This window comes from Squalius cephalus (genome assembly GCF_949319135.1).
Source record: "Squalius cephalus genome assembly, chromosome: 12".
In the NCBI taxonomy this organism is placed as follows: Eukaryota; Metazoa; Chordata; class Actinopteri; order Cypriniformes; family Leuciscidae; genus Squalius; species Squalius cephalus.
Window position 1 is genome coordinate 11,566,563 of NC_137133.1, and position 25,110 is coordinate 11,591,672.

At 36.6% G+C, this 25,110-nt stretch overlaps 1 protein-coding gene across 1 annotated transcript in view; it reads left to right on the plus strand.

Annotated features, from left to right (window-relative positions):
- kcnh5a (potassium voltage-gated channel, subfamily H (eag-related), member 5a) overlaps positions 1-25,110 on the plus strand; it is a gene marked incomplete at its 3' end in the record, with an annotated part of 89,754 nt that overhangs the window by 38,581 nt on the left and 26,063 nt on the right. The window contains exons 8-9 of the mRNA XM_079888382.1: positions 1,123-1,552; positions 24,611-24,810. Coding sequence (XP_079744508.1) covers positions 1,123-1,552; positions 24,611-24,810 — 630 coding nt within the window. The remainder of the gene's footprint in view (positions 1-1,122; positions 1,553-24,610; positions 24,811-25,110) is intronic.

Consider the following 25,110-nt stretch of genomic DNA (forward strand, 5'->3'; position numbering starts at 1 on the left):
GGTTCTCTTTGGATGTGCCCTGTGGAGTTGTAGGATCAGTCAAGGAACCTAGCTATCCATTGTCTCCTGCTCCTCTGACATGAAACGTGTCTGATCAAAGTGGCTATAGGCTGAAAGAGCAGGTCTCTGGAGCTATATGACACCCATCAACATGGAATTATTCATGTTCAAGTGAACATGGAAGATCTTACCTTGAAATCCACACCTGGCTTTTTAAAGTCATGATCTGTATTAACTACGCCTTTCAAGTGTACCTTATGAATATAAGCCTATTTATATGTGCCTACATACATCTTTATGTTTAGGTTTGTATGCTTTTTTTAAAACCCAGATTGTTTTCTTTTCAGTCTGATATGTTTATGTTGTACACATATAGGTATGTAATCTTCCAAACCTATGCAAAAATGTGCTGCATACAAGTAAAATGTGAAGAGTTCATAATGCTTTTTTTTTTGTCTAGATCTATTAATTTATTTAAAAATACATAAATGTATTTTGCTACATACAATGACTTGAACACAACTCTTCTAAAAAGAGCATAATTCATTTCTAAATCAAAATTAATTTGAATAATTTTTAGAGGCATAAAGTCAAAAATAAGGGGGAAACAACAATCCTGATATCATAATGAAAAAAAAAAGTAAAAGTAAAATACTTGCAAAAGTAAAATTGGCTAGTTTGGGATAATCTTTTATTATTATTTCTTATAAAAACAGTAAAGCAGTTTTAAAAAACATTATAATTACAATTGATTAAAATAATATATTCGTTTATATTATTAAATATTATTAAATCTTTGTTTGCCAAAGTCATTTGATGTGACCAGTGTGGACTAACATGTGGGGACTAACATAAAACAGAAAGTTATGGAGAGAACCTGCAGACCCTGTCATTTCATGAAATAAATTCCATGTATACCCACCGAAATACATAATATTCATGAATTAATAGTTAATATTTTGTGAAAAAAAAATGTACCTTTTGAAAATTATGATTAAGGTGTGCACACTTGCATGTATTCATGGCACATCTTCACAGTCTTACTTGGGTGTTATTTTTTTCTTTTGTCTGTAGGTCATCTAGTTTTAACATGTTCTTACCATCTCTCTTTTTCCTTGCCAGGGTCTCAGCAGCCTGTTCAGCTCATTGAAAGTGGTGCGTTTACTCCGCCTGGGTCGAGTGGCACGCAAACTGGACCACTATCTGGAATACGGTGCTGCTGTATTAGTTTTACTGGTGTGTGTCTTTGGCCTGGTGGCACATTGGCTGGCCTGCATCTGGTACAGCATTGGAGATTACGAGGTCATCGATGAGGCCACCAACAGCATCAAGACGGACAGCTGGCTTTATCAGTTAGCTAACAGCATTGGCATGCCATACCGCTACAATGCCAGCGGTTCTGGCCAGTGGGAGGGTGGTCCCAGTAAGCACACGCTCTACATATCATCTCTCTATTTCACCATGACAAGTCTCACCACCATTGGCTTTGGGAACATTGCACCAACTACAGACGGGGAGAAGATCTTCTCTGTGGCCATGATGATGGTGGGCTGTAAGTATCACTAAATGGTTTCCTTGCTTTCATGCTTCATCAGAAAGTTGGTTAATGCACGGACATTAGGAATGCGCGATATTGGTTATTGGCCAATATTAGAGATGTTTTGGGTAATGCTCAGTATATTGTAATGGTAATGGTTGACATGGTAATTTTTGATTGCCTTTGCCATCTTCTAACACTCACTTAAATGTTGTTTAAAAACCTTAAAGCTGCAGTCTTAACTTTTTTTGTGTGTTTAGAATTGACAAAATGTATATAATGAGCGAGTACATCATTAATCCATTTTCCAAACCGTGTTTTTGTATTATCCTGAATAACTATGGTACTCCTATAATACGTGTTTATATTCTGACTATTTAAGACCGGTCGGGTCGTACCACTGCGGAGTAGCCCAGTATGTGTGTGACTTGTCATATAGACATAAACAGAGAGAAGTAGTTCCTGCTACAATGTTCTTCCGCAAGACTCATGCAGTTCTGTTTATTAACCGCTAGAGCGCCAAAAGTTACGGACTGCAGCTTTAACAAAGGAATATCCATTTTTCATACTGTACATTGGGATAAAATAAACTTAAAATACACCTAAATTAACCTATAGCATTTAAAATAACTGATTTTAGTTTTTAATGTTTTATTTTGTATTTATTTAGACAAAAATAGTGTAGAATTTGATACTGGCCAATTATGAAATATTGGCTAGAATTTTAATATCAGCTCATCCTGTATGGTTTAAGCTAATCTTCTCAGTTGGGAATATGCTTCAATTAGCATCAGCGGAGTGCCTATTATATTCTCACCAATCAGCGCACGTCAGCAAACTTTAAGTGGAATTTAAAAGCATTGCAGACATATTGATAGGTATCATATAACATCATATAATTTGATATAAAACAATTTTCTGCCCTTGCAGGATTTCTGTTTAGAAAAACATTTGCATCATGTCCTAATATGACCTGCGATGCATCTTTGAAAACATTTCCTGAAATTTTTCTCTCTAAGCTGCTATATTTGATCAAAAATTAATAAGATTGTGCAGGCTTTAAACCTCCTCAGACTGTAACGCCTCACTTTGCTCTTCGTCACCTAATCACTTGGTGTTATCTTCAGAGTTCTCCAAGGATCCTAAGTACTGTAGCAGTGCATGTCAGCTTTTGAGTTACAGAGAGCAGGTCCATCAGAAATCCATTAGAGATGCACAGGTCTAACAGATTGCATGAGATACAGTAACCTAAGCTGTGACTAGTAGCTTTTGGCTGAGATGGCGAGTGGTAGGCAGCCAGGAGTGAGTCAGTGGGGAATAATGGCGCTGCTTTATACATCATTTAGGAAGAGACATATTTTGCAATACTTCTGACAAATTAAATGGCAGTTAGATTACTGTTCAAGGTGAAGTGTGTAATTTTTTTGACGCTAATATACTGCCTTCTATACCAGTTTAAGATGCAGAGACAACTGAGTCAGCCTTTTTCAAAACATCCCTGCAAAAAAATAATTAAAAAATAAAATAAAAATAAATTATATATATATAATGTTTTTTTTTTTCTTAATGAGTGTTTTTGTCTAGTTTTCTAAAATAGCTAAACATCCTTACAAGATAAATAAAAAAAAATAAAAAAAAACATCCATCCATTTATCCAAACCACTTGTAGGGTCGCTGGGATGCTGGAGCCTGTTTATTTATTTATTTATTTATTTATTTATTTATTTATTTATTTATTTATTTATTTATTTATTTATTTATTCATCCAAACTGCTTAACCTACGTAGGATCGCTGGGATGCCATAGTCAGGATCTTTTAGCAAGCAGTCTTTATTCCATGAACACACAAACACAAAGATAATCTAAAATTTACAGTTCTTTAGATTTATTTCTTTAAAAAATATCAAAATATTAGGGGTGTAATGATACCCTTATGTCACGATTCGATACATATCACAAACTGAACTCACGATATAATATTATTGTGATACTCCAAGACACATAGTAAAAGTTTAACAAAAAATGTACAGTTGATTAAAATGCTAAATTTGGTATTACATTGGGTGTGGAAATAAATTGGCTTGGACTTGGTGCTGATAACCCAATGCACAGGACGATGGTGACACCAGAATAAAAATATGATTCTGAAGCTGAAAATACAGAATTATTTTAGACGAACATGTTTGCACTGTCAATGGCTAGATATATTTAAAATAATGTAGGCCACTTTTTACTGGTAACATAAGACATTTGGCATTATCAGGACCCACAAATATTCCCCCACTGGCATTGCATTACTATACATTATATTCAACATTATAAATAGTAGTTTAATGCAGTACTGACACTAAAACTCTGTAAACCTGATTTTTTTCTCACAAAGAAATTTTCATTTTGGGTGAACTATACATAATACATATTGTCACTATAACGATACATGCATTTTTGTATTGCGATATATTGTGACACGATATATTGTTACACCCCTACAAAATATATTTGAGCAGTGATTGCTGTTTATTTGAATAGTATGACACTTGTGGCTGAGTATGTGGTGTGAGATTTCATTTTTAGACTTTCAGTGAGTGTCACTAGTAGCGCAGAAATTACATGCTTCAGCTTTAAAGTTTTAATTAGAAAGCTGACTAAAGGTAGTTTAATTTGGCAGACTCTAGCTTATAAAGCACAGCTGGCTTCAGATCAGATTTAGTGGTAGTGGGCCGCAGTGCTAATCATTTCCTCATGTGTAGTAGTGCAGTGCTTGCTGTTGGTTTATTGCTTGGTTGTTCTGCACCGTCTGAGTTTCTTGTCATACTTCTCTCTGGGAACACAAATGACAGCAGATGGGGAGAAAATACTGTGTTGTTTGTGGATTTATCTCACAGTGCTACAATATGGTGCATTGCGTGGTATTCTGTTGTACTACATTAGCCAAATCCTATACTAAATTATGATGAAGCAGACATTTTGCATTAATGAACCATATGAATTCATAAAGACCAGCAGATTTACACAAACTGAGTTTAATTGCCTGTTCGCAGAGTCATATTTGTGCTAATCACGGACATGTGGATGTACTTTTTCTGTGGTCTTGTAGAATAAATGTTTAATGCACGGTATGAATGGGACTGGATTTATATTAGATCTGTGGAATTACCATTAGACTAATCACCATGGCAAAGCCAGCTGTGCTGATCTGGCCCTTTTTATTTAAGTGAAACATAGAGCTACAGTTTAGACTCTTGTTCTTCTCCTTTGTTGTATAAATCGTCTTTGTTCTTCTTTTTTAAAATGTAAATCCTGGGCTTCTAGGCTTGCTAAGGTTCTATGTATCTTTGTGGGACTGAGAGAGAGCAATTAGGACTGCTAATTGCTGCCCTTAAAGGGACAGTTCATCCCTCATTACTCATGTTGTTCCAAACCCATATGACATTTATTCTATGGAACACAAAATTTAAGTGATTGTATTCACTGCATATGTTCACTTCCAGTGAGCTGTTATCTCGAAAATTGCTGTCAGTTATTCGAACTCTGAATTGTGAATAAATCAATCAGACATTTTGATTCTGCTTCAGAATGATTATTTTAATATGATTTATACTGTTATAGTATTTATTCATATTTTAAATGAGCTTAAATGAGCTCCAGATCAAAACACAAGCGATGAAGAAGCAGAAACAATAATAATATGTAAAATAATGTGATCACCAACATTTTGATATACTGCTTGTTTAGATATTTATACAACAAAATATTCTGTGGGCCATTAAAAAATTTGGTGACAATTAAAAATGACAACTTTAAAAAAAGAAAAGAAAACGCTGGCGGGGAAAGAGTTAAGCTGATTTCATTTCAGTTATTTCTAAATTTCTAATTTTTTTTGTTTTTTTTCAATTTTTTTTTTAATAGTTTATGTTAACATACAACAATGCTGAAGAAGAATTTTGAATGAGATCAATCAGTTCTTTGAAAAGAAGCAGCTCAAAAGAATGATTTATTCACTGATCCAGGTCTCAAGTCATTTTTGCTCACTATAAACTATTGTTGTATGTTTTTTTTCAGTCATTCTCCATTTGTGTTCTACTGGAAAACAAAGTAACATCAAATGGGTTTGGAATCACATGAGGTCGAGAAAACTAGGATTTTCATTTTTTGCGTGAGCTATTCCTTTAAGACCTGTCTGAACTGATTAATAAAACATACATTGCATAACAAATTGCCCGGTCCACATCTCCCTCTCTTTACCTCATGCACTCAAGCATGTTACCTTAGGGTGTAAGACACATGTGTGACTGTAGTTCAGAAGAATCCAAGCAGCACAACATTTTAATACTGTCGGTGCAAGAGTTATGGTGTGTGCTGACTAAGGAAATTGATGCTCTGTGTATCAGGACTCCTTGGAGCCACACTGTCATGTGACCACTGTCTTATAGGTTCTGAATCTTTGGCTGTGACCAGAGTGCTACTGCAGTACAGTTCAGTCAGCAGTAATGGTCTCACCCAGGGGCTTTCCAAAGGTTTATGTGTTCCTGGTACACCAATATGATAGTTTCTCCATCTCATAGACCTCTACAGTACCCGTAATGACCCTCAGTGGCTCATTTTTGAGCTATCTTTGAGCATCAACTGTTGTAGGGGACTGTTACAGTCAGCACAGGGGATACATTTGCCTTCAGTGAAGCAGACAATATCAGAGGAAACAGATCTATGTCTAATGGAATCACATCTCGTAAAGCGACATTAAAGTCAGCAAGTGTCTGTTCACTCTCAGCATGTCAACAAACAACAGGGGCATCTGTTAACAACCCCACAGCAAATATGAGCATGCATATGAGAAGATAGTTTATGTTACTTTGCTTTTGGCCTTGTTCAGAAGCTTAAGTATCTCTGTGCAGTAGCTTGTAATCTTGTAATGTAATGATTTTTCATAAAGGGATGTTGAGAATCCTTGTGAAAAAGAAGTGCACCTAATTGTATTGAATTTGCAATTGTAGTGTACGTCAAATCTTAAAAGTATAAAAAACTACTTGCAGATAATATATTAATGAAATTTCTTTGAAGTTTCTTAACACACGTAAGTACACTTGAAACATTAAAAAGTGCACTTTGTAATACTGTCAAATTGAAAGTTTTACTTTAGAGTACATTTTAAATCAATCTTTTAATAATCTTTTGTCATGCTTTAAAGTACACTTATTTTTGATGTGTTGACTAACATCCTAAAGCAGATGTAAAGTATCTTATTATATAAACTGTGGTGTGTTATTCAATATTGAAGTTAATATATTTTAAATGTGATCAATTTCAACTTTGTCATTACAAATATTTTAATGGTATAGGTAACACTTTATTTCATAGTCTCCTTACTTATGTTACATGTACTTGCATGTACGTACAAGCAACTAACCCTAAACAAACCCTAATCATATAGTAAGTACATGTTGTTAATTGATATTACTCAGTACCTAAATGTATAATTACACTGTAACAAGTACAATAAAAAATAAATAAAATTTAACCTTTTATATTTTAGTTTACATTAAATGCTAGTACATTTGGCTAAACACTTTGACCATATTTCAAAGACAATAGAAGAAATTGCATAGAAAGTTGTACTTCAGTATAAAGTATACTAAAACAATCAAAAGTTCAGCTAATTGCATTTAATATAAATTATCAATCATTTAATTGTAATTAACATGCAATTAAGTGTCTGAAAACATTATATTCAGTTCTCTCTTAAGTATATTTTTTAAATATTTCTGTAATAAGTACTCTTTTTAATAAGTATGCTAAAGTGTACTTTTTTTTTACAAGTGCAATGATAAATAATAAAGGAAATAAGCACAGTTAGATTTGTAAGATCACCATTATTTTAACAGCTATAATTTTAAGGAGACTTAAAAATGTACGGCATGTTACACAGTTTAAATGTGTTACATATGACAAGATGTCCGAAACACCCCACTGGGAAAGCCATTTCCACTCACCAGTTGCACAGTATTGTGTTGGATGTCTTTTGCTTCATTGCTTCATATGTCAATAAGCAGCAGTATTCACAAATCAAAGGTGATGTGTTAGCTTGTTCATTCAGTGCAATACAGTGATCCATTCCTGTGTTTGTGAAGTTATTGATCTGCCGTCTCTGAGTAATTACTGACTGTGGCTGACTGACTGACCATATGCTGTTTTTACCATCTCTCCCTTTGCATTTCCCATGAAACCATGTTCTTCTGGTAGTAGTAGTGCTGCCAAGCACTTAAACATTTTAAAGGGGTATTCACATGGATTTTTTTATTTTAAAATGTTACTTGAGGTTCACTTATAATGTTAATAAAGTTTTTGCACAAAACACAAATTAAAATATTCGCAGAAAATGTGTTTATTTTCAACCCACAATCTAACCCTCGGATCCTTAAGGCTTGTCAGTAAAACGGCCACTCTTATGATTACTGACATTATTGCATGTGAGTTAGTGTTTTGAAAACATTATCCATATAGAGCCATCATTTACAGACAGGGCATTATGAAATTGTTTACCTACGTTTTGCCTTGCAGCTGTTGTCAGGTCCAATAGAGTTGGCTGATTCCTCTTTCAACAAAAGTTTCTTTGCAAACTCTCCTTTACACTGATACCAATCTACAACCTGATTTGTGATACAGCCTGTAATCATAACCACACCATGTTGTTTCATTTGGCCAGAGGAGGACTGGTCCCCCCACTGAAGTTGATTTCGCCCGAGGCTTTTTTCTCCATTTCTGTCACAGATGGAGTTTGGATTCCTTGCCACTGTCGCATTTTGGCTTGCTTAGTTGGGGATGCTTAATATTCTGCAACATTATTGATTTGACTGTACTGAGACTATTGGATGAGAACTGAACTGAGCTGGAAGATGAATTCTCCAGAGCTGCTTATAGCTGAATTGAACTCATTCCATAACTTTACACAGTTATTGAACGGAACTGAATCAACACTCAACTGACATCAGCTGAACAATAACACTGCTTTACAGCAGAATTGATCTCTTTTTGCATTATTCAATTATTATGTTCCTGTTTATCCCTGTAAAGCTGCTTTAAAACAATCTCTATTGTATAAAGCACTAATAAAAGTGACTTGACTTGACTGTGCTTTGTTTACAAAACAATCTACAATCAAATGCTCTGAACAAACATCTAATCTTCTGACGCGACTCAGAACGGCATTAAAAATAAACCATCCACTTGTTCCTGTCCAGGTCTGTATAGAGATCTATTTAATGATCTATTTCTGTTTCAAAGAGAACGTTCGTTCACTCTTCCATTTGTCCTGTTGTCGACAGGATCAACGGGTGGAGTACGACAGAAACTGAACGCGTATCTGTATACTTTATCCCAACACATTCTCATACCTAAGGCGTCACTTTTTGTCACTTTCAACCATGCTTCAATATCTGACGCTCAAAGCACCCTTTAGCGTCCATATGTGACGCTTCGGTTATGGGTAGGTTTAGGCGTCATGTAACTGACGCTTTCGGAAGCGTCAATATCTGACGCTCAAAGCACCCTTTAGCGTCCATATGTGACGCTTCGGTTGGGTAGGTTTAGGTCTGTGGTAGGGTTATGCGTCTCATATGGACGCTAAAGGGTGCTTTGAGCGTCAGATATTGAAGCATGGTTGAAAGTGACGCCTTGGGTATGAGAACGGGTTGTTTATCCAGTGCAGACCACGTCATTGATTATAATCTGTTTGCTTTTGACGTGACTCTCGCATTTGGTGTTGACAGGTGTCAGCCGTTAATCGACTGAACGATAGTAGGCGGGGCCTATGGTGTTATGATGTGTAACTATTCGCCAATGTCTTTTTTTTATTAACTTTATTCATTGCAAATTCAAAACCATATACATACCAACACAAAAAAAAAATTCACCACCCACACTTAAACTAGGCTACACATATCAACATATACATTCCAAACACTCTCACCCACCCCTACCCAATAGCTGATGTCTTGCTCTAGAGGAAGACCTATGCAAATGTATTTGACCGTGTGACGTCCCAGATCCCACAATATCCAGATAAGCTGTTTTTGGAGCTTGATTAAATAAATGCTTTGTTTATAATGAGGAGGAAGTTTTAAGCTATGAAACTTGCAGGATATTTTACTACAAAGACCTCTCATATGTCAAAAGCTCAAGAAAAATTTAATTTATCATGTCATGACACCTTTAATTAAATTAATTGCATGATATAATGGCATTCCATTACTTAATATGGGATTTAGCATGGCTTACAGGACATAATTACATTTATTTTTTCATTATATAATTAATTGTACAAAAAATAACAAGTTGTATTGACAGCCCTACTCTCAATGCACCTGGCAAAAAGCTCATTGTTCTATTTGAAGGGCAAACGAACCCAAAGGGGAAAACAATATGTATAATTACTCAAATGAGTATTCTCTCCTGTATGCGCACATCTGATGATCATCTGTTGTTTACTTCGCAAAGAAATTTTGGGATTGCATGTATTATGCTAAATCAATTTGGGTTTTTTTCCCTGCTGATGTCATGGGAAAAAAAAAACTAGATTGCCCATCATGTCTTACAGCAAGCAGGGACAATAGCTGACATGTATTATGCAATGCATCATTATGTGCAGCATTTTAAGTGGGAGCTAGAATGTGTCAGGAGATTAAGGTCCAGAGAGTTTATTGATCTTGCATATACGTGGTTTGAGCAGTCCATTTAAATGACAGGTATATTGATTCTACAATCAATATTGTACAGAAACAGAATAAACAGCTGTTTGTTTTCAAATTGTGTCTAATTTAAGAACAGCATACTACATTGTAAATGCATGTAAAATTATTTCATCTTAATTGGAGACTCATAAGTCCCTGGGTTATTTCGGATGATATTGTGAACTATAGATAAGTGTCAAGATATTTCATTGAGTCTATTGCCTAATGAGCAAGCAAAATGTTTGCGCCAAAGCTGGAGTTGAAAATGAGTACAAACCAGCGTGCACTACTGGGAGACAGATAGTGATAGACACTATTGTGGTGCATCCTCTGCTTTTGGGAACTCAGTGCCTCTCTGAGGTGACGTATTGATTGTTGTGATGCAGAGAGAGGAGGACGTTACTTAATGCAGCAGGGGAAGGAGGGTTCGTTTCGGGAAGATAGAGAACACGTTGTGAATCTCTGTTCTTGTAGCTGAGAGAGATTGCTGACCTCACTATTGAGAAAGAGTGAGTGCTCCGCATACAGTACTGGCATACAGTATATATAGTATATATCGTTTTTATTACTTATTTGAATCAATGTCTAATAGCCGACTATTAACCCTTTTCATTTCCGGGCTTCTCAGAACCAGAAGTCATAGTTGGGTAAAGTTCTATAGTGGTGAATGGAAACTACAAAGAATTTTTGTGTTTTCATTTTCTATAATAACAAAAGATAAAATCAGCAAATCATTTCTATGACTTTAAAAAAGAGGAAAAAAATATAGAGATATTGAAATGGTGGTCAGAAGAGAGAAACGTCAATTTGCCATCACTTTCTAATGCCATCAGCTGTGGTAGAAAATATCATGCAGTTGCATTAACTAGTTTTCTGAAATTGAATTCCAAGATATTGAAACATAACGTATAGTCTTAGAAATGAACATTCACTTCAAAAAAATTTAAAATATAAAAAATGGCTATAGTTACAATCTAATACCGGACACGTGTCATGAGAGTCTATGAAAAGGGATTGGAGGGGAATATGTCCTGCTCTATAGCAGTATTCAAAGGACACAGAGGAGGCTGTTACGGGCTGCTGCGTATAATCCAAGGGACAAGGAGCGGGACACGGAATGAATGACTATAATACTTTTAATTACCATGAAGAGCGAGAGCATACATCAAACAACTAACATAACAATTAATACGGGACAAGGAACTAAGGAAAACTCAGGGCTTAAAGGACAAGTTCGGTATTTTACACTTAAAGCCCTGTTTACAGATCGTTTCTGGTGAAATAGAACGGTTAAGATTAAAATTTGGACAAATGCTGCTGTCCCGAGAATTTTAGGTTTATTTCGCTTTCCCCAAAACCTCCAGAATGGGTGTATAGGTGCACTGGAACACTTCTTCCTAATACGCATTAAACTTTCGTTTACAAAGACGTGAAACTCACCGAGTGGTCAGGGGTGTTCACTGATATGTTCACACAAAAATCGCTGCAAAAGATGCTTTCCAACAGGTGTTTTACCATTCGTTGTAAAACTGTGGAGCTATTTTTCCAAACGTCTTACACCCGTAGATTCTTCCGTTGAGAGCTTGAATAATAGACACTCCAGCCCAGTTGGTGGCGATAATGCACCTTTGCAAGCAAACCACTGGCATTTCAGTTTGCGATCCGCCGTAAAAAAAAAACACAAGAAGAAGAAGAAGAAGAAAACAACCCCATTTCAGTTTCCGTGCGGAGTAATACCGTACCTCACAGCACATTCAATACAAGTCAATGGAGTTGGACAAAAACTACGATAAAACCTGTTGGAAAGCATATTTTGCAGCGATTTTTGTGTGAACATATCAGTGAACACCCCTGACCACTCGGTGAGTTTCACGTCTTTGTAAACGAAAGTTTAATGCGTTTTAGGAAGAAGTGTTCCAGTGCACCTATACACCCATTCTGGAGGTTTTGGGGAAAGCGAAATAAACCTAAAATTCTCGGGACAGCAGCATCTGTCCAAATTTTAATCTTAACCGTTCTATTTCACCAGAAACGATCTGTAAACAGGGCTTTAAGTGTAAAATACCGAACTTGTCCTTTAAATACACAGGGAGTAATCAATGAAACACGAACAGGTGTGGAACATAACTAATAATGACAGGGGACACTGGCACATATTCTAGTCGGTTACAGATAGACTGTCAGTACACTAGCCAGTTACAGATACAATTGATAGAATCATTTAGGTCATTTGGTAGCATTTTTCCTGGAGCCCTGGTTAATTTTTGACCCTGCTGTGTGGACCTTATAAATCTTCAGCTTAAGTGACACCTTGATAGATTGACTGTGAATGTGGCACTTGCTCATGAGCAAACCCTAGATATCTCCACCTGGATGACAGCACACATAAGTCACAGCTGCATGCTGTATGACAGCTGTGGAGGAATGTACTGTCAAACACACTCTGCTTTTTTGACACTAATGTCATAGTCATGTGCCAAGAACTTGCTGTCATAAAGATACAGACTAATGACCATATTACCTTTTGTCATAATGCAGTTGACATTGTTTTTATTTCTTATTAGAATCTATTAATAATACTATCAGAGGACAAAATATGTTTGTCCTGCTTTATAGCAGTGTTCAAAGTTCAGAGGAGGAATTTGAAATGATATAGGAGAGAAGTACAACACAGGGAGAGAGAAATAGAGTGATGGACAGAAATGGTGTCTGCCTCCAGGCTCTGTAGTAATTGCTAAACCTGACCGGGTGTGTTAAGGCATCTATCCCTGTTGGGCTGATGCTGGAACTGAGCCGACTTTATTCCTCCAAGCACAAGAGCATTACATTAACTTACAAATACTGGCTCATCTGGGTCATCGCCCTATAAGGGCTGAAAATGACTGAACCGTATCAGAAATACTTTTGAGTTAATTCACTAAACAGTTGCCGCAATTTATTGTGGTATTTCAGTGCTAAAACATGAACTTTATTTACTAATAACTACCCATAGTCCGACTTAATAGGCAGCAGTGTTGTCAGTGAAGGAATTTTCCATGCATGCTGATATGTAAATCAATATTTGCCAAAACAATGAAAGATTGCAATGCTGTAGATTTTATTATCATACTATTTTGCTTTCACTGGTAATTAAGCTTAAAGTACACAAATATCTTAAAGTATCTTGATAATTAACGACTCATTATAATCTCTCACGAAACCAACGCTTGTTAGTATTGTAAGCTAAATGAGCAATATGCACAGTATGTGGGATCATCCACTCCTTGATTGTGGCAGATTTATAAATGATCCTGTCGTTCAGTCTTTCTCTTTCCCTTTTCGTTACCTGATTTGCATAATGCCTTTAGTGAGCCGAGTATGTTCTTCACCTATAAAGTAAATAAAGCGTATATAACATTTATTTATTAAATAGGAAACTAAAAGTGACATGCCTGTATGATGACCTGGCTGTGACTGTGCATTAAATAAGCTCATTAATTTGTTCAAGACTGTTATATAATACAGAGAAATCTTTGCTTCAAAGATCTTTGCTTTGTCCTCTGGGGAAAATTTCTTATGTGATTCTCTAGCTATTTAAAAAAATATATATATATATGACTTGATCAAATCTCTGTTAACCTCTACTTCCAGATGGACCTTCCATTTCCCATGTACTGATCATTACTGCAGAGGTGTAAGGAACAACTCCTTTCTCCTCTTGAATAAATCATGCTCAGGGAGATCTCTGGGTGATGACTCATCAATATGAAAGAATGCTAATATAAACCTCATTAGCAATGAGTCACATTATTCAGATATCTTTACCCGTCACTACATCAGCAGTATTACGTCTGTACATCTAGGGAGAGGAGTGCAGCATGTTTCGGTCAGTCAGTCAGGGCTTTTCTGACGGGCTCACATAACGTCAAACATTTTCCAAGTGATGATTTATGAATAGAAGTGGAAGAGAGAGAAAGGACAGAAAATATCTCATCACATGCATCTTTTCTTGAAAGGAAGCATGTTTATATATCACTTTGAAGAATGTGTTTGAACATCTTCATTAAGTGGGAGAGTTTGATCTGAGAGTTCTCATTTCATTCTCGCATTAGTATTTCTGCTTTTAATTTCCATCTATGTCTGGTGGGGTTTTACAGATACATAAGTTATACTGTGGTTTGATTGGTATGTACAATATGGTGGTTACGGTGGTTAGTACTCACATTTGTTTGTTTTTGCTGATGGCACAGAGATTGATCAAAGGAGCTCACTCAACTCCATTGGTAATGACTGAAGGCTTCTTTCATAGTTCTACCAGAAAGACTCAGGAGGCAAAATTACATAACAAAGCATACATTTATTAATGGCCCAGCAAGCAAGTATTGTGATATAAAGTTCTTTGGCATAGCTCGCAATCCAAGGGTACGGATTCTGCATTTCCTGCCTGAAGACGAAGGCAGGGGTGCAGCCGACCCCTTGGGAGGTATGGGAAGGGACCATCCTGGTGGTGGAGAGGATGGAAGTGAATGTTGGTGTCAGCATCTGTGAACTCAGACATGTGTAAGTACCGATCTTTTATACTACGAGTATTAGAACACGATTGGTTAGATGAGAAAGTAATAAGCGACGTAACAATTGAGTCTTCCTGGCAGAACTTACGCTAAAGCTTCCATTTCTTCCTCTCATTTGGCCTTACTTTTAAAGTGTGTATTGTGCACAGCTATAAATACATTTAATGTTTGACTCTCTGTTCTTTTAAGACCCCAAAACAGCACTATTGAATAAAATTAAGTCAATCAAGTCTATTTCTTTCATTTTTTTTTTTTTTTTGAGATCTGTCTACATATACATTTATAGAGATGTTTCAGGGAGTGCACTGTTCTGCAGTTGGGGAAGAGATTGATAGACAAACATACAGACAGACAGACAGACAGACAGGCAGATAGGTAGGTAGGTACTGTAGATAGATAGTGTATATAGACAGACAGACAGACAGGTAGGTAGGTAAGGTAGATACTGTAGGTAAATAGTAAGAGAATCTAAGTGAATGTGGACGAATTTAGCAAGTATGTGTGTGCTTTGCTTTAGGGTGTGATGTGTCAGCAAACAGCGACCACACATTCACTTGAGCTAAAAAATATGAACATGGCCTTTAGCTCTGTATATTTGAACATAAAGTATAAAGGTTTTTCCCTGACAAGTCCACTAAATGTAGACCACTGTAGCTGCATGAATGTATGGCATGTCAACCATCGTCTCTGCTCTAAGTTTTAGACAGAGCTCCTCTCATAGACAGTAGCATGAGGGATGAAAGTCAGAGATGCCGGCAGAGGGTCGTTCTCAAATTGTAGATTTAATTGGTCCCCTTCGGTCAGAATAACATGCTCATTACCGCCTAAAGTGCAGCACATGGCCCTATTATCATTATGCCCTTGAGCAAAGTGCTTAACCCCAGGTTGCCCCAGGGGGATTGTCCCTGCAATTGTTATACTTTAGATCCATTATTCCGGAACAAAAAGCTGTTGAGGGACGACATGTTGAATTTGGCCTTTAATCTAAGTCCATTAAGGTTAAGCTAACATCATCAAATTAGTGTTAATCATTATTCCTGATAGAGAGCGAAAATGTTTTCTCCTTAGCTCAACTACTGTTTGTTTGAGATGTTGCATTAATACTCAGAATGATGGTTAAACTCTGGCAGAAGCATGATAAACAAACTCACAATTGGCTAAATAAGCCAGAGATGCTGTGGACTCCTGCAAAACTAGAAGGGTTAAACCAGTTATTTTAATGATAATAAAGTTTATTCTCCATGAAGAAGTTCTTATGTAGATCTGAATTTGATGTCAGTATGGTGACTGCATACACCTGGCTTTCAGAAGACACTGGGGTTCAGTTCTTCCCGATCAAGCTGTCATAGAGTTACGGTTCCCACAGTCACTTCAAAGAGGCACAGATAGACTCACGCGAAACAGACCATTCTGATGAAGGCCACCACACCGCGTTCATGTTCAGCTCTGCTGAGACCTTAAAGCCCTAAATGCCACTATTGTGCACTAAAATATGGCACTTTTCCCCTAGTACTATAATAGGCCTACATTGCGTTAAATCCTAATAGGATGGCCTCATTACCAACAGTACATCACAGTCTCTCAATACATCGCAAACACTGCACAGACAATATTTTTCTGTGTGTGAAAGTTTTGGCCAGAGGAGGAATTGAATAGCAAGCTTGACTACACAGTACATTTGAGTTCCTCTGCATACATCTCAGAGCTCACAGGCAAAATAAAGACACAGTGGAGCTCTGGGACTCTGGGACCCTGCACGATCAACTGTACTTGCATGTATTAAGTCATCGCCTTCCTAATCTTGTTAATATGGTTCTGCATTGCTGCGCTTATTTTTTTGGGATGTGTTCAACACAATTACTCGCACTGGGCTTGTGTGGACTCTGCGGGGTTGCATCTCATGACTTTGTGCCACCGGGCAGCACAGCTGACTGGAACAGCGCATGAGTCAGCCCTGTAAATATTTAATAAGAGCTTGGAAATTGAGCAGTGGAGATATTACAAGGGATTCGCTTTGTAGTGCTGTCATCACTCTTAATATCACTGACACATCCCAGAGATCGCCACCTCTTCAATGCAGCAATGAATCATTCATTTGATGCTCTGAGTGAAGGCGCTCTGAGGAATCGTTCTGAGACTGAGCTTTTTGCAAAGTCGAGTGTATGAAAGATCTGGATTTAAATGAATCAAAACCGTTGCTATTAACACCTGCCTGAACAGACTGTCACTGTGACCCAGATGCCTTTGGGAATCGCTGTGCCTAGTGTAGATCCTTTACTGTGCTCATTGTTCAAAAGGACAGCCATTGTGATTCCACTTTTTTTCTTTCTGGCCATCTAAACATCCTTAAAAGAAGATATATGGACTTGAGATTTTAGGCCTATATTTTTAGAAAAACTAACGATATTGAATGAGGTTCATGATTATGCACGTTAAGAAAAAATGACCTAATTTCAAAGTACCTTAAATGTGATTTTTTTTTTTACTGTACGATTATTGTCTGATAAAATATCATGATTTCACGATTTCTACAATTATTGCAAATTAACCTTTTATGCAACAACAAAACCCCCCACAAACATATCACAATTTTATTGCACCATTTGTGAAGATATGCAGTTCAAATACACATTGCTACTTCTAACTGAAAACAAGTACATCTATTTAAAGGTGCACTGTGTAATTTTTACACAGCATCTAGTGGTGAGGTTGCGAGTTGCGACCAACAGAAGTTACGGTGGCCGACAGGAAAAGATGTAGTCGTCTGAGACAGCAGAGAGTAGCCAGTTCAGCAATGAGGTTTCTTTACAAAGATAAAGAAATTATGTTTATTTAATTATTCAGTAAAACGGTATGTTATTGCGAATATTATTGTTACTTGTTCATCATTGTGTCAGTGTTTTATTCGCTTGCTTCTTTGCACGAAAAACAACATAGTGACGAAACGCGTCTGTCTGTTTAGGGCTACTGTAGAAACATGTCGGCGCATTTCAGTGTAAGGGGAAATGGCTCATTCTAAGGTACTGTAATAAAAAACATAACGGTTCATTAAGTAAGGTCTTTATACACCACTGAAAACATAGTTATGTATATGATATTGCATTTCTGTCAACAGATCCTCCTAAATATTACACAATGCACCTTTAAGTTTCCCGCCACAGAATAAAACATTTTGAAATATAATTGCGACTTTTTATCTCGCAATTGCGAGTTTATATCTCGCCATTCTGACTTCTGTACTCAGAAGTATGAGATATAAAGTCGTAATTGCGAGTTATAAAGTCCAATTCTGAGGAAAGAAAGACTGAATTGAATTGAACTGAATTGAGATTTAAACTCGCAATTCTGAGAAAAAAAAATCTGATTTGTGAGATAAAATGTCGCAATTAACTTTTTATTCTGTGGTGGAAACAAGCTTTCATAGTATACCCTTTAAGTAAATATAAATATAAATTAAATTAAATTAAATATAAATTAAAGTATAAATACTATAATAATATGTAAAAATTAACAACAAAGCCTTTACTTTCAGAAATAATCATCAGCACTGAGTTGTATTCAAACATTTAAATTGCACATTTTTAAGACTGTTTTTATACTTTCTGATGATATACTTATGTTTCTACACCAATTCGTTGTTAAAAATATTTATTTATCTATCTCTGTATAATGACCATTAAATGTAATGTTTTATTTTAGTTTTAGGTACTTTATTTAACAAAATGTATCAGTTTTTATGTACGTATAAAGGTTTGCCATTGTCATTTATATCAAAATCTCACAAAACCCATCACCAGACAATCTTTTAAGATTGAACATTGGTCTGGGGAGTCTGCTATGTATTTTCTACTGCACAAGAGGCGTGATCAACGGGCATAGTTCATGACTCATGTGATGATGTACACATTTGGATAGTCCTTCAGCCAATCAGAACGATCCGGGTGACGTACTTTGCAGAGCAAAGCGAAAATGCCAGGCAGGAAATGTGTAACCAAACGTGTTGATCAGCGGTTTGCAAAAGCAGCAATGGAATCTAGCGTTTTTTGCAGGTTATGCAAAAAAAAAAACATGAAAGTTAGTGGTATTTACACCCACTCGAGCGATTTGTTTGCTAAAAAGAAGCCATTGAGCATCGTCGAGAGGTTAAAAGGAATTGGACAGAGCCGAAACGGAATTTGATTGGATTAAACCCGACAAACGCGCCAAGTGGATAAGCCAGTTTGTGATTGGTTCCCGCAAATTTGTAAAGGAAGCAGCAGAGATAAATGTACAAGTTTCCAGACTGAGCTGCAGGGTGAAATAAAATCGCCGGCAGATCAGGCTGGGTTTACCCAGTCTAACAAAACCCTACAGTTCCATCACAAACCTCTAGGGGCTGTGAAACTTTGTTTGGGAATATTAGAATTAGAATATTTTGATGATTCTAATAAACAGTATTTTCTTAAAGGGGTGGTTGATTATGATTTCACTTTTCTAACTTTAGTTAGTGTGTAATGTTGCTGTTTGAGCATAAACAACATCTGCAAAGTTACGACGCTCAAAGTTCAAAGCAAAGGGAGATATTTGCTTTTAAAGAAATTGCTTTTTAAGGACTACAACAGACTCCTCCCGGGTTAGTGACATCACTAACCCTAGAATTTACATAAACCCCGCCCCCGGAACACGATTTATAGATTATCAAGACAGAATATGCTAATCAATGACTAGAAGATAACTAGACATAAGCTACATAAATTCACCAACTAACCATTCAGAAATGTTTTCTACATGTTGTCACTTCTTCTCTAGTCTCTCCATCTTTCTGACTTGAACATAAAAGGCTATAAAAGTTTTTGAGTTTTTCAGTGCATGTCTGTGTGAGGTAAAAGGACACAAGCTCTTGAAGCTCCGCCCATTGTGCCGGGAGTAGCAGCTCATTTGCATTTAAAGGAACAAACACAAAAACGGTGTGTTTTTGCTCACCCTCAAAAAGTGACAACTTTAACATGCTATATAAAAATATCTGTGGGGTATTTTGAGCTAAAACTTCACATACACTCTGGGGACATCAGAGACTTATTTTACATCTTGTGAAAAGCGCATTATACCACCCCTTTAATCAGGGCTGTTTCAGGTCCCATGACAAATTTTTTATAGGTGGACCTTCTACATGCACTCAGTTCAAAACCCATCTTGCTGAATACAGTAAACTTCACAAGGCAAGCATCCTCCACTGCACATGTATCATTTTACTGTAATTGCAAAGGGCAAGGGTGACTCTTTCCTTCTTCTGCATTCATCCCATTAGAAATGCAGTCCAATTGAAAATTCTCTCCAGCCCGGTACCACTCTTTCTTATTCTATCAGCCATCATCAAAAATGCATCTGCAAGGCCTTTGTTATTCCCATTATCGCCCCATAAAATGGCATAAAATTGTCTATTACCCTGACCTAATGAGAAAATGTCTGCTTCAGTGGAGAAGAGAAGACATTTATGAAAACGATGGTGCCAGAAATGACGATGAGGAATGATGTCTGGCTAACACGCAACCATTCTTTTGACTTCATCAATCAACATTTATTCAACACCCATAGGGATATAATATACCCTTCTCATGAGGGGACCACCCACTATCATGTCTTCAGTAGATTTGATTAGGCCATGAATACGAAGTAATGCAGAATTGATGGGGCTTGATGCTCATTGAGAGCAAGTAAAACTACAGAGCTGAAGAGATGGAGTGATATCATAATTTCATGTGCATCATTCCCCCTCCAAATCTAATCATCATGCTATCTTTGCTTATGGACAATTTTCCACAGCTGTCCACTTTTGTTGAATGGGAAAAAAAAAAAAAACAGCTTGGACATTCTGCTAAATATCTTCTTTTCCGTTTCATGTAAGAAAAAACAAATCTTTTATAGTTTTGCATTTTTTAATATAGCTTTAACGGATAGTTCACCGAAAAATGAAAATTATATCATCATTTACTCACCCTCAAGTTGTTCCCAACTTGTATGAATTTCTTTCTTCTTTTGAGCACAAAAGAAGATATTTTGAAGAATGCTGGTAACCAGACAGTTGACGGTAACCATTGACTTCCATAGTATTTTTTTCCTACTATGAAAGTCAGTGGCTACCGTAATTATTACTCCAGACGTCAGTGTCACATGATCCTTCGGAAATCATTCTAACATGCTGATTTGGTGCTCAAGAAACATTTCTTAGTATTACCATGTTGAAAACAGCTGCTGATTAATATTTTTCTGGAAACCTTTTAACTTTTTCTTTTTTCAAGATTTGTTAATGAACAGAAAGTTAAAAAAGTTTTTTAAAAAAGTTTTTTTAAATTCTATTGTAACATTACAGATGTTTTGCTGTAATTTTTTATTCATTTAATGCATCCTAGCACAATAAAAATATTAATTTCTTTAAAAACTAAAATCGTACAGACCTGAAACTTTTGATTGGTAGTGTATCAAAAATTAATTTCTCTCTCTTTTTTTGTTTTTGTTATAGCTCTAAATTTGCAATTTTCGCATAGTCTGTGCAATGCAGTGATATTTCCTATTTAATTGGCTCATTTTCTTCTAGTTCATCATGTTATTGCATGACCTTTATAATAACAGTAAACACAGCTACTGAAAAAACAACCCTATCAATTAACTGTAAGCTCTGGCTAATCCCTGCTTAATTACTAATCAAACACATATTTACATTATGTAAAACTGAACTTATTGTACTGCAATTGCCTGTGTGTATAAATGACACTGTCTTTGCCCTGTTGAATATTATTCAGGTGTGTGTTATCATGTGGGTTGGCACGTATTCGTCTTACGCGCATATTTCTAGACTACCAGGCAAGTTTAAAATATGTTGCTGTTGATGACCCTTTATTGTGCTCATTTATATTGATTGCACTAGTAAAAACAGGCAGACGACTGACACATGAATGAATCATTGGCTCGAAATTGATCTGTATCACTGGTATCTTGGCTAGAAATGAATTGCTGCATTAGAGTGCAAACACTATTATCATCACTCAGCCTGCGTTCACTCACATTGGGCAGTCAATTAATGCTTTGGTTTGCATAGACCATTAATGTTGATAGAGCTCCCGCTGGTCTTTGGCATGCGTGTCAAAAGAGGGTGAATGCAAGGATGACTGGTGCACAGACCCTGCTCTGTTCTCTGAATGACTGGGATCTTGTCAATCACTGATGTGATTTAAAGTGCATTACCCACACCTCTCGGTTTTCACTGGAATCTTACCTCTCTGCCGATGCTGATCATCCTTTCTGTCTAAGCCATTTTCCTGTCCACCCTCTGAGAACATACTGGTAACAAAATAACAATAGATTTCAGAAACTATTTTGGTCTGTGTTTCCATGGAAACACTCGGGTGTAAGTTGGGATAGGATTAGGAGGATATTGCCAATTAATGTCTGCTTGCAAATATATATTTGCAGACTAAAGAACTACTGTACATAGCTGACTGTTGCAAGGAAGAGATTTCTGTGAATACTTGAAATCTTCTTTGACATTTGACATATTTAGTAGCCAATAATAAACATTTGACATATTTAGTAGCCAATAATACGTTTGATTACATGTTATTTTTGTATTTAAATAGACATTTTACTTTATATTGTGTCTGATATATATAAATTATATTTACACACACACACACACACACACACACACATAATACTTACTGCATTATTATAATAGTAACATACTTTTTTATTTTTATTTCAGTATTTTATTATTTTAATATAATACATTTAAATGTCTTACTGTTTGTGTGTGTGGTTTAAGTTGGATTTAAATCATATCCTAAGTTTGTAAAAGCACATCTATTCTAGGGCCCTATTTTAACGATCTAAGCGCATGGTCTAAAGCGCACGGCGGAAGTTCACTTAGGGCGTGTCCGAATCCACTTTTGCTAGTTTAACGACGGGAAAAATGGTCGGCGTGCCAGGTGCGTGGTCTAAAAGGGTTGTCCCTATTCTCATAATGAGTAATGGGTGTGTTTTGGGATTTATGTGCGTTAAACCAAATTTCTTGTGCGTTAAACCAAAGAGTCTCATCTCCCAATTTGATAGTGGAAAGACCGAACGCGTCTCCAGAGCGCAAACGGAACTGCTCATGCGCGAGGTAAAAGTGCGCAAGTAGATCATCTACGGGACAAGCCAGATTCCACCATATGTTTATGTACACAATAATAATCTTTTACATTGTAATCCTTTTATTTTAAATATTTGCCATGTTTGTGTGCTGCTGTGCGTCCCTGTGTGTTTAATAAGCAGAGTGTAAAAAAAAAAATATTGCACCATTGACCAGGTTTCAGTTGGTCAATGGCGCAGTCTATTTCTTTTGCCTCAAAATAGCAACGCGCCAACAATGCACCAGAACACACCTCGTTTTCAGACCAGCACGCCCATGGGCACACAAATGGGCACAAATGCATTTGCTATTTAAACAACGTGGCACAGGATATGAAAATGATAACTGCGTCGGACTGAAACTAGCAAAAAAACACTTGCATCACGCTTGGCGCTGCATTGCGCCGGGTGTAAGATAGGGCCCATAAAGTGTAAAATTATTGATGAAACATGAATTTTGTGTGAAAATATTTGCAAAGAGCTTTTATCCAAATATATGTGCATACATACAGTTAATAATTTAAATTATTGATTTCAGCTGTCAGTCAGAATCATGTTTTTAATAGTGCTGCAGGTTTTACTTTGCTAATAGAAAATGTGATAGATAGGTGTCACGGGTGCTTCTACCAGGAACCACACGAAGACTGAGATTCAAACAAAATAGTCTTTACAGTTTTTTCCAATTGCTAACACACTAAAATGACATGCACAGCACAATTATTTAAACTGACACACAGAGAGCAAGCTCTCTTCTCAAGTCTCCAAAAGTCTAAACACATTTTCTGCTGTACACACATTTTGCAATTCAAAATGGCACTTTTTAAATGCACTGAACACGGTTCTCTGCGTAAGACACAACAATCTGACATAAAGTCACATGTTTGCCATTTCAAAACACTCCCATTCAAAATGACACTACATGAGCTAATTGGCCAATACATGTGCCACCTGGCCAAACACCTCAATGGTTAGTTGTTAACACTTCAATCTTTTTCAGTTTACTGTTTTTTTTTTGTGAGCATATTTTTGTTCAGTCCAATGTAAATGTATCTGCTGTGCATATGTTGAACTGACTTGTTTGGTGAAAAAATAAATACATTTATATATTAGGTATTATGAAGTTTGGGTGTGTGGTTTTGTGAATTGTTTTAAGTATTTTGATAAAACCAGCCGAGTTTGCAAAATTGTGTGTTAGCAATTGGAAAAAACTGTAATCCAAATAGATCATAGGAGAACTCTAGGAAACGGACAAAACACATCTTAACATTGACGACACTGACTATGAGGAAGGCAGGACTTAAATACACAGAGCTAATTAATAGGCAACAGGTGAATGGGATATACAGTCAAGGGAACAAATTGGCACACGCTAGGAAACTGGGTCACACAGGCAAACAGGCACTGAACTTAAAAAACACTGAAGCATATCAAACCCCTGACATAAAGTATATTACTGTGATTTAATACAAATTGCATCTAATCTCTATTTCACCCACAAGCATTGATATGAAGCTCTCCTCGAGCAGCAATTCACCACCCCCATTTCTCTTCACTTTTAGATACTCTCTCACTTCAGTCTAGCCTTTGATTTGTATATATAGCAGCTTTCTAAAGTTCCCTGTAGTTTATTCTCTCCCCTCTCTGATTTGCAGCTCTTCTGTACGCCACTATCTTTGGAAACGTGACCACCATCTTTCAGCAGATGTACACGAACACCAATCGCTACCATGAGATGCTGAACAATGTGAGAGACTTCCTGAAGCTCTATCAGGTGCCTAAAGGACTGAGTGAGAGAGTTATGGACTACATTGTGTCCACATGGGCCATGACCAAAGGCATAGACACAGAGAAGGTGAGTAAACCTGTTCCTCTTTCTGATGCACTTAACACGTCCTCTGTGCAGAGATGAAGGGTGCAAAGGTACAAAGGGGTACAAAAAAAAGTGTACAAAAGCCCTCTTGAGGGAAATGTGGTATTTTCGCTTATTTAATTGTTTTGAATATTGATGGAGAAATATAGTTTGCGTAAAAAGTAACGGAAAGTTTGGATATTTTAGTTTTGATTGAAAATCATGTAAATATTTAGAGGGGCATTTTCACCCCACACTAAAAATGTCATCATAAAAAAAAGGATTGTGTCTTTTCTTTGTGGG